Genomic DNA, 12568 nt, shown 5'->3' with positions numbered 1-12568 from the left:
CACACATACACACACACATATACACACACACAAACATAAAAACAAGCACACACACACACACATACACACACACACACAATGTCACACACTCATCCAAACTCACACATACACCCACCCATAGAGCAATACCACAACCCACATACACACATACACACACACACACACACATGTGTGTAAACAAAAAAAAACACAACAAAATAAACAAAAACGATAAGACCAACAAAGGTGTTATTTTTGTATAACTGACTCATGTTTTATGAGAAAAAAAAAAAAAAAAAATTATGGAAGAGAAGATTGTGCAGCCTGATATCCCAAAAAGATTATTTGACACAACCATTTAAATAATAACTGAACTTATCACGCCACGTTAATATTTTTGTTTTAATATGTTATATTCACACACACACACATAAACACACACACATACAAACACACACAACCACACATACACACACAAACACAGAAACACATACACACACACATATACACACACACATACACCTAAACAAACACACACACACACCTACACACATATCCCTAAATACCCACACATACACACACAAACACATACACACATGTGTGTACACAAAAAAAAAACACAACAAAATACACAAAAACGGTAAGACCATCAAATGTGTTATTTTTGTATAACTGACTCATGTTTTATGAAAAAAAAAATTATGGAAGAGAAGAGTGTGCATCCTGATATCCCAAAAAGATTATTTGACACAAGCATTTAAATAATAAATTATATTTTATCTCAAATTTAATATTTTTTTTTCAATCTTTTATATTCAAACACACACACATACACACACACACATACACATACACACAAACACACATACAAAGACACATACACACACAAGCATACACACACACACACACATACATACACAAATACACACTCACACACACACTCACTCTCTCTCCCTCTCACTGAAACTTACTCATACACACAGTTACACACATACACACATACACACACACACACAAACATACAAACATAATAATACACACACACACACATACACTTAAATAAACATGCACATAAACACACACAGATACACAAACACATACACATACTCACACACATATTCACAAACACACACACATATAAACACACACACACACACATACAAAGACACACACAAATACACACACAAATATACACACACATAAATAAATAAACACACACACATACACATACACAAACACATACATACACACATACTTACACATACACACATACAAACACACATACACATACACAAAAACACACACATACAAACACATACACACACAAACACACACACAAACACACACACACAAACACACACACACACACACAAAGCCACACAAAAAAAAACAAAAAAATAAACACACATATACATCCACAAAAATACACACACAAACACACACACTGTCTCACTTACACACACACACACACACACACACACACTTCCACATACACACATACGCACACACACACACAAACAGATAAATTCACACACACACATACATACATACACACACACACACACAGACACACATACAGACAAATACACACAAATACACATACACACACACATATAGACACACCCACGTACATACACAAACACTGAGACAGACAACGAAACACACACACAACCACAAAAACCCACACACAAACAAACAAACACACCCACACAACAACACAAAACACCAAAAAAAAAAAGACCAAAACAAAAAAAAACACACAGACACACACAAACACACACACACACAAACAAACAAACAAACACCCACATACACACACACACACACATACACACACACACACATACACACACACAAACACAGAGACACAAAAACAAAAACAAACACACAAACACACACACAAACACACATACAAAAACACAAACACATACACACAAACATACATAAACGCGCATACACAAACACACACACATACACCCACAAACGCACACATCCATACATACACAAATATACATATATACACAAATAAACACACACGCATAAATACACACACACACACAGACACACATACAAAAACACACATAGACACACACACAGAAATATACACACACACACACATAAACAGACACACACACAAACATAGACACACTCTCAAACAGACACATACACACACATACACACACACATACATATACACACACACACACACACATACATAAACATACACGTACGTACATAAACATAAACAAACACAAACACACACACAGATACAAACACGCAAATACACACAAACACACATAGACATAAACACACATAGAAACACACACACATACACACACATATACACACACACACACACACATACACACACATACACACACAGACAAACAAACACACAAACAAACACACACAAAGACAAACACACACACAGAAACACAAACACAAAAAAAAACACACATAAACAGACAAAGAAAAACAAACTCAATAAAACACTTAATCACAAAATCAGACAAACACTCACACACACAATCACAGACACACACACAAAGACACACACACACATAAATACAAACACATGCACACACACACACATATAAATACATATACACATACACATACATACACATAAACACACAAATACACACATACACACATATACACACACACATACACACACACACATAGATAAGTATATACATATAAACACATAAACACAAAGAAACACACACACACACACAAACACAAACACACACACACACAAATACACACAAATACACATAACATACACAGATATACAAAAAAACACATACACAAACATACACACACACATATACACACGCACATAAACACACACAGACACAGACAGAAAAACACAGACAGACAAACACACACACAGAAAAAAAAAAACACACAAAAACAAACACACAAAAACACACAAAAACAAAAAAAGACACACAAACACACACAAATATACACACAAACATACACAAATACATACTCACATATACAGACACATACACACATAAAGACACACACACACAAAAATAAACACATACACATATACAAACATATATACATACACATACACATACACACAGACACACTTACACACATATACACACAGACACACACAAATACACACACACATAAAAACACATACAAATACAAACAAAGAAAAACACACAAAGAAACACACACACACATACACACACATATAAAAACACACACATACACAAAAACACAAACACACACACCCAAACACACACCCAAACTAAATCACACACACACACACCCACAAACACGCTCTAACTTTCAGACACATACATACGCACCCCTAGACATATACACACACATACACAAAGAAAAACATACACAAATACACATATACACACATACAAACACACACACAAAAATAGATAAACACAAACACACACTCACACATACAAACACACACACACACACAAAAACACAAAAATACAAACACACAAACACACACACAGACATTCACACAGACACATTCACAAATACACATACACAAAAACATACAAATAAACACATACAAACACACACACACACACACACAAAAATACATAAACAAAAACATATAAAAAAACAAACACACACACACCCACACACACGTACAAATACAAATCGAAACACAAAAACACATACAAACAAACACACATACAGACACACACACACAAACACACACACACACACATACACACACACACACACATAGACACACACACAAACACTTACACACACATACACACACACGACACACACACACAAACACACACACACACATACACAAACATACACACACACACATACACACACACATACACATACAAACATACATACATATACACCCACACATGTGTGTAAACAAAAAAAAACAAAACAAAAAAAACAAAAAACGGTAAGACCATCAAAGGTGTTCTTTTTGTATAACGTACTCCTGTTTTATGAAAAAAAAAAAAAAAAAAAAAAAATGATGGAAGAGAAGAGTGTGCAGCCTGATATACCAAAAATATTATTTGAAACAAGCATTTAAATAATAAATTACATTATAACGACACGTTAATATTTTTGTTTTAATCTGTTATCTGCATCCACTTCTTCAATAACCTTACTAAGGAGTACTCCAAAAGCATCTGCAATATTTACATCATCTATGCTCTTCTGTGATACAGACAGACTTTGTAGAGTCCTTCTATCATCTTCTACAGTTTTTGTCTTTTCTTCTTTTAGAACTGAGTTACAACTAGATGGTAAGGGAATTGTATTTATTAAAGACGTTGCAACACCACGTGGCAGAGGTATGTCAATCATAGTCGAATCTAGTTCCTTCACATCTAACCGATTAGCTTCATCTTTTACCTGAATCACTGATGACTGATCCTTCACTACAAAATCTTCTTTGCCTTTAATAACTTTGTGTTTAAATTCACAATTATGACTTTCATTACTTTCATCATCACTCCTGGATCTGCTTCTGAGTGATCTTTTACTCTTTTTACTTTTTTTCTTTTTCAATTTAAAGTCGCTGTCTGGATTGCTATCATTATTTGACTTGTTTTTACACTGTTTTTTCTTCTTTGACTTCTTCATGTCCTCCAGTCCTTTTTCAGAAGAACAAGAATCCTCACAAATTATGTCTCTTTTCTTCTTTCTCTTTGAGCTTTTCTTGGACACAGAAGGACTTTTTGAGCCTTCTTTTTCTGCAATGCTGCTTTTGGAGATGTTTTGAAATAAATCTTGTAAGATTAAGTCAGATTCCATCTAGAAAAATAAATCATATTCAACAAAAACTCTAAGGCAGTAAATCTAGGGTCGTTTCTATAAACATTGTTTTGGTACACAAGGAGAATACCTCTCCACCCCATGATTGACTAAAAATTTTTAAGCAACAATATTTCAACTGATTCCTTAGACAGCATTTTCAAGTTTTCTCTACAAACCAGCTTTGGCTTCCAATCTTATAAGTTTGACTAACATTTCATAATTTTATACAAAGAAGAAGAAGACAGAAATCAATCGTAATTCATATGCCAAGTATTTTTCTGTCTATACAGGACAGTTCAGGGTTTGGAATGATTCCTATTCATTAGAAAAGAGACTTGACGACCTGTCAAGGGACTTTTAGGGGTGAAAAAAAGGGACCAAAAGTTGGAAGATATTTTGATTACCATTCATGGTTAAAACACTCCTTTACTTATGAATCAGCGTCTAATTACCTTAAAAATCATCATATTCATGAGCCTCGGAAGGAACTCATTTTCCTTTTCCCTGGAGATGGGTCAACTGTCTTTGTCTTTACTTTTTTCTTTTTTTTTATTTTCAATTGAGTTTATTTAAAACAAAAAAAAAGAGAAGTAACTTCAAGACTAGAAACAAGAAAAAACATTCCACAAGAGTTCAGCTTGCAAGCTAACCCATTTGACTTCTTTGAGAGATTGGTAAATTTGCTTATGAGGTCCTAATTCTTCTTTTTTATGTTCTTTTCAGCCCGCTGTTTTTTATCTGTTTCGTTTTTTTTCGTGTACTCGCGTTTTCATGGCATTCTCTAGTAGGTTATTGCTGAGGCGATGTCCCTGATTTCCTTGGAGGCAACCGCTCTCTGTAAGCAATCGGTGACCTCTTTCAAGAGGGCATCAACAATGGTTCGATTTTGTTTTTCAAAGGCCCGCTTTTCTTGCAATGACTCCTCAAGTCTATCAAGCTTCTTTTTTCTAGAGATATCAACTAGGTTCAACTCCCTTTCTGTCTCTTGGACGCTTCGTTCAACAGCTTGTTCTTTTGCCTTGATCTCCAGATAGTCTTGGTATTTTGACCACACTGAACTAGATAAGAGATTTATTCATTTACTAAAAGATAGTAGAAAATGGAATAGTTTAAAAAAGATTATGTTAAGACTTTTGATGATCAACATTTACTTAGAAAATTTATTAAGAATGTAGAATTTGAATTGTATTTCTTGTTTATTTGTGTATTTTTTTTATGGATAATTTGGATATTATATAGTTTCTGGAAGTACAAAAAAAATGTTTTTAAAGATCTGTTTTGTTTGTTTTTATTTGTTGATTAATTACTCAGTGATAGTGACAAATTATTTGTCTTTTTTTCCTCTTTTTCTCTCATTTATTTGTTTTCTCTCATTGAAATACAAGTTCATTCAAACAAATATATACTGGTCTGGTTCATTTTGTGAGGCTACGGGAAATTATATATCCTTGAACGTTACCACGATATGGCCAATCCATCCCACCCACCCCATAGGCCAATGTTACTCTCTATCTTTGAACAGTACCAGAATGTGACCCAACCCTCCCACCCAACAAAGAGCCCCCTTTTGTGCTTTTATTAGCAGCCTATGTTTACAACAGTTAATAGATATATTGGCCAAAGATAATGTTCCCACTGTTTTGTTGCTTCTTTCTGAACTGCAACATCGAAAACAAGAGCTCAGTACAACCGGATTTGTGGAGAAGCTATATTATCTAGAGGGTTTCAAATATATCATGTTTCAGTTTCAAATATACATGGTCCAAAATAGGGAATTTTAAGGACTTTTGGGGGAGTTTAGGGACTTTCTGCATAAAAAGGACTTGGAAGGAACTTCAGCCAAAAAAGGGACTTTTAGGGACTAATTCCGAGCCCTGACAGTTTCTAATTTTAGGATGTCTTGTTTTTTCAGATGGGTATGTGATTTCAGAATGAGTTTGCAGTACAAGTTCTACAGAGCCAGGAAGATGTACACTGAGATTGTGGTCCTTGTGCAGAATCTGGCCAAAGATGCCATAATAAAAGACTCTGCAAAATTCAAGGGCTCCAAGGAAAAAAAGATTGCTGCTCTTATCTGCATTGACAGAAAAATTTGAAATGGTGAAATGTGAATATACTGAGTTATACATTTGCTATGAAGAGAGTGCTTTGATAATCACCACACGCTTTTGATAATCACCAAACGCTTTGATAATTGATTTTAAGCCCCAGTGTGTACACAGTTTCCATTTTGATTGTCAGTGAGTTAGTCAATTTTAGCGTTTTGACACATGGTCTTAACACTCCGTTTGCACATAAGAGCTCCAGTCTAAATATATATCAAGTAAGTAAAATTTTAATGAACAAATATTTAACTAATTCAGCATACCAATAGAGCTTGTGTTTGAGGTATAAATTAAGAAATAGTGAGGGAAAAAATTCTTAAAAGCATAGGTATTTTTGAAAATATGAATAAATGGAGAGAGTTAGTCACTGTACAAGAGTTTGGGCACCTGAACTGCATTAATCTCAGCAGAGACTGCAGTCTCGATACGGAAGCCTTAAAGTGGAACAATTTTTTACATACATCATTGAAATGCTCATTTAATAAGAAAATACAAGTTAGAAATCCTCCTTCCTTTCTTCTGCTTAGCTCATTACCCTACCATTTTTGAGCTTAGTTCAAACAAAAAACTTTTTGATGAATCCAACTGCATGATTCATCTAGTTATTTTTTCATAAATAATATAAAAAGATATTTTAATATCTCCCCTAAAAAGAAATGCTTGTCAGTAGGGTAGATAGAGGAAACAAATAAATGAAAGAAAAAGGGGAAAAAAGACAAATAATTTGTCACTATCACTGAGTAATTAATCAACAAATAAAAACAAACAAAACAAATCTTTAAAAACATTTTTTTACTTCCAGAAACTATATAAAATCCAAATTATCCATAAAAAAAATACATAAATAAACAAGAAATACAATTCAAATTCTACATTCTTAATAAATTTTCTAAGTAAATGTTGATGATCAAAAGTCTTAACATAATGTTTTTTAAACTATTCCATTTTCTACTATCTTTATGCAAGTAGTAGATTAAGAACGGGAAAAAATGGGTCTAGATACAAGGTAGTCAACAGTGCGCTCTGTATGGTAGGAGTAAACAGTAGACCCAACACATAATAAATCACTGAAATATCAAGGTCAAACATCCTGCTGCAATCCAAAACAAATCGCTGTGGATAAAATTCCCAAAGGCCCAAAGCCAGCAAAATTTTCCGGATAGACTGACGAGGAGAAACCTCTGCCAAAATCCTTGTTGAATAATTTTGTAAAACTCTTATTGATTTAAGAATAGATGGAAGAGTAAATAACCAAATACTTGAACAGTAAGGTACATATGGGTGAATATGAGAAAAATAGGGAAGGCAGAGAATAGATTTAGGGGGAAAATGTTGGAGTTTCTTCATCATACCTAGATTTTTTTTTGCCAGGATTTTACTAATTAAAGCTATATATCACTTAAAAGACAAAATTTCATTAATTACTATCCCAAGGCATTTCCCATTTTATAAATCCAATAGATTCATTTAATTCCTTAATTCATGGGTGAAAATCAGGTGAATGTGACAAATTAATAAAACTAGACTTAGTTATTTTAATCCTTAGTTTATTTATCTCAGCTAATATACAATACATTCATGGGCGCCCATAAGCTGAATTCCAGGGGGAGGGGCTAACCTCATCTAATTGGCACTTTTAATGCTATATAATAGAAATCTCAGAACAAAATATAAAATTAAGGCAGCATCATTCAGCCAGGGGGGGTGGGAGCCACCCCCCATATGGGCGCCCATGAATACATTCAAAGTCTTTTCCAGCAGCTGACTTAGTTGTACTAATGGTTGTTGCCTCATTGGCAAATAATGAAGCTCTATCATCAATCAGATTTACCATCAGTTTATGTATTCTATAACAAAATTTATTCCAACAATTTCGTAAACTATTAATGAATGTCCCAAATAAAATAGAACCAAGGACTTATCCTTTAGAGACCCTTATTTCAACCTTTTTTTTTCTTTTTTTTTCAAGAAGAATCATTTAATTGAAAATACTGGTAACAATTACTAGGATATTTCTGAAAAAATTCGACATTTGCCTCTCAGACCACACAACACAAACTTTTGTAAATAAAAGTTCATGCTCTTAAATATCAAAACTTTTCTTCAGATCTAAAAATACAGCACCTACTTTAAACCATTTATCTATTACATCATTAATAATACGTTTGAGATAAATTATAGACATAGACATATTTATTGACATACTCAACATAACACTAAGAAGCAGTAAAACTGAGCTATTTACAAGGGCCAAACGAAAAGCAGGTCGTCCCTGAATGGGGTAGTTGGATATTGTAAGGAACAATTTAAGGGAAGTGAGAACTTCTTGGGAGGGTTTGAAAGGGAGGCTTTTAATAGATTGGAATGGAGGAGGAGCGTGTGTACCTATGTTGGCCTCAGGCGGCTTGGTGCTGCAAAGATGTCCTGTAGGTGCTGCATAATGAAGATGTTGAGCCAACGCGTCGGCTGCATCACATTCTTGAAACCATGGCTTGGACGACCAGCCTTTTTCCACAGCTCCCTTGAAGGCCTCCACACTAGGGGCTGAGACTGCTTCTTCGCTTACGGAGTCCCAGAGCCCCACGACTCTATTCGAGAAGAAGTTGTTCCGTAGTCTGGTGTTGGCTCGTTTGCAGTACAGCTTCATGGTGTGTCCTCTAGTTCTTGTTGACTGGTCAGGTTCTATTATATTTTGTTGCAAGGACTGAGTGTGCAGCCTTTTGTACACCATGATGACTTCCTCACACTTCCGTCGATAGGAGAGAGCAGTAATCTGTAACTTCTTCAGGCGGGATGAGTAGTCCTGGCTATTACAACCCCTTATTGATTTAGTTGCTCGCCTTTGGACACTCTAGTTTTTCTTGTCGCCTTTATTTAATGGGGTTGCCACACACATACCAAATTCCAGTTTTGGTCAAACAAGTCCTTTGTATACCTTTGACATCAGCTTTGGTGACCTACTGTGGAACGTTCTTTTTACAATTCCCAGGGTCTGGAGCACTTTGCAGGTAACTGACTGAGCATGTGGATCAAACTTCAATTCTTCATCCATCCACGAGTATACCCAGGTCCCTTTCAGCATGGGAGGAATCAATCATCTGCCAAACACCATCTATTCCATACATGTGATACTGACCCCTCACATTCTTTCTGCCAAAGTGAATTGTCCTGCATTTCTTAATGTTGAATTCTTAGCTCCAGAGTTTTGCCCAATCTGAGAGTTTGTCTACGTCAGCTTGTAATAAGGATCGCTCTTAGGCTGTTTTTGCAGGGCTCATGATTTTTTAATCACCGGCATACAGGTTCATTTTATTTTTGATAGATAGTGGGGCATCATTGATATAGATATTAAATAATGTTGGACGAAGGATCGTTTCCTGTGGGACTCCACTTTCCACTTCAGTACTTTCTGAGTAAAAAGCCTAACCGTTTTTTTCCATGCACCTTTACGCCCTGCCTTCTATCTAATGTCATCACCCACTCAACAACCTCCTGGCTTACCCCAAGTGCAATTAATTTTGCCTGTAGTCGACGATGACATACCTTGTCAAGTGCTTTGGCAAATCTAGGAGAATGAGAACTACTAGGATTCCTTTATCTCAGTCTACGTCACTTGCGTGTTTATGAGGTGCTCCCTAAGAACCTATTTTATCATGCTCTTGGTGCGTGATATCTGTTGAAAACACCCATATGCACAGTGGCGAGGGTAATATATGGACGAAAATTTCAAATGCAATATACAGGTTTCAAGTTCATGCCATGGCCTATTTATTGCGCTTTATTGGTCTATTTATTGAGCTTATCTGCATCACGATTGTTACCGGCCGATCTCTACCCGATTGCCTATCGAGGGTCATTGCTAATAATAAAAATGACAATTTAGATTAGTATGAAATTAAAAGAGAAGATTTTAATAAAATTATGAATGACCCAGTAGGTCAAGAGCCTAATAAAAATTATGAAGCAAATTTTGAAAAAAATATTGTTACCGTGTTTGTGGAGGAGCTGGGATTTCTGGATTCCCGGGACTTGGCTGTCACTGACAAAGTGAGATCTGTTGTTGTTGTTGTTATTAGGTGATGTGGAGATCGGTTGTCTTCGTGTGAGCAGTACTTCTTATTTATTTTTGCCTAGGCCTAGTTTAGTAACCTGCAAATGATGCATATGTAGCGTAATTTTTTTTTTCCCCCAGTTAACGTGCCTCTGGGCCCTTTGGAATTTTTCGGGATTGTAGTTTTTTATATTTATCAAATAAAAGGACTGGAGCTGGAAAGATTTGAAACTACGAAATCCTTTATTGTTTGAACAATTTCCTTACCAGTGGTTTTTTTGTAGTGTAACGAGCGAGGGGTAGAGGAGGGGACAGCCCCTCTTAGATACAAAATAATCTCTGTTCATTTTTAGTTTCAACGCGACTCCATACTTTCAGTTGAAAACTTGTTTTTTATTTAATTTCTGATCCTTTTTAAAGTCAGGCCAGGAAATGGCCCCATCCGTGGAAGATTATGTGGACAATGAAATGCACTTTGTTAGGCATTTAACAGCAATAGCAGTTATGTATCAGTTCGAGTTAAAGCAGACGCGTCAGTATTTATAATTATACAGTTTTTAGGCTCTATGGCTTTAGAAATTTTATGGATCTTAGATTTAAAACTGTATGCAAGGAGTAAGGGGTGAATTGGGCTAATAGCAGGAAACTCTAAAAAACACATTTTTTTTAACATATATGAAAAAAAAAACTTTTCTGGTGTTTCTAAACATGTAAAGGTTTAAAGCTACCCCTCAAAGGCTACAAGCCTGAGAAAGTTAGCCATAGTCGTAATTTGCTATGAGACAGACCTCTGTTTGCCCCCCCCCCCAGATGGAATTTAGTTTCTATAAAAATCTTGTCAAAACTTAAATAAGTCTGCACAATTCAAGTATCCACAAAAATCGGTCAGTTTTCTTTATTATTTCTTTACCTTTTTTGTTACTATATGGCTGATTTTTCAGTTTTCACTGTCATTTTCACTATATTTGGGAAAATCGGCTCCAATTTTGCCCCACCCCCAGGATTTCGACGAAACTACGCCACTGCTGTCAACCAGATTAAAAAAAAAGAGTAAACACTCCCACAGAGCCTAATATCCTCAAGGGGAAAATATCTTGCGATAAAGGGGTCCTTGGAAAAGATTTAATATGCAAATGCAAACACAAAGGCTGGTTAGTTTGGAATTTGCTTTACCTGTGCTCTGTTCGTCCTTTATAACGTAAGTTGTATCTAGTCCATGGTGTTTCTAAATTTTTAAAATGTTAAATCCTAGTAAAGGTCTCAAACTCCTTCTAGTGCCCTTTTTAATAGTCAAAAGTGATTAAACGGCAACCAACCAATAAGAGCTTTGCGATAGCCATTTTCATTCAGGACCTTTCAACACAGTTGAAAGGTCCAGTAATTACGTCTTTGAAGATGGGACCCCCCCCCAAACGTCAGGGCAACGGTTGTAAGTTATGCTCCGGGGGCGCGTGATGTTTTTATGAAAAGTGTGGTCGTAAAAACTTCGGAGGGGGCTCATTTAATTGGAAATGAGAAGTTCTAGTGCCTTACCTACTTTTTGCAATCTTAGAAAGGGGTTAGGTTGGGAAAATGAAACTTTCAGTGACGGGTCTACAGACTAACGTATGTCCCAGAAAAGTATTTTGAAGAGCCTACCTCC

General features: G+C 35.6%; 2 protein-coding genes across 2 annotated transcripts in view; both read right to left on the bottom strand.

Annotated features, from left to right (window-relative positions):
• Son (Son RNA binding protein) overlaps positions 1-2975 on the bottom strand; it is a 65619-nt gene extending 62644 nt beyond the window's left edge. The window contains exon 1 of the mRNA XM_089094944.1: positions 2966-2975. Coding sequence (XP_088951070.1) covers positions 2966-2975 — 10 coding nt within the window. The remainder of the gene's footprint in view (positions 1-2965) is intronic.
• A 1089-nt stretch (positions 2976-4064) lies between these two features.
• On the bottom strand, positions 4065-11003 carry LOC148948493 (uncharacterized). The gene is made up of 2 exons (XM_089093954.1): positions 10865-11003; positions 4065-4767 (listed from the first exon to the last, which is right to left on the bottom strand). Exon 2 carries the CDS (start codon positions 4765-4767, stop codon positions 4066-4068), a length of 702 nt encoding a protein of 233 aa, XP_088950080.1. The 5' UTR covers positions 10865-11003; the 3' UTR covers position 4065.
• Between the last annotated feature and the right edge of the window lie 1565 nt (positions 11004-12568).

The sequence above is a fragment of the Artemia sp. Qi Xiang Cuo genome, chromosome 9 (genome assembly GCF_049724085.1).
Source record: "Artemia sp. Qi Xiang Cuo chromosome 9, ASM4972408v1, whole genome shotgun sequence".
In the NCBI taxonomy this organism is placed as follows: Eukaryota; Metazoa; Arthropoda; class Branchiopoda; order Anostraca; family Artemiidae; genus Artemia; species Artemia sp. Qi Xiang Cuo.
This window is presented reverse-complemented; position numbering and strand designations above follow the sequence as displayed.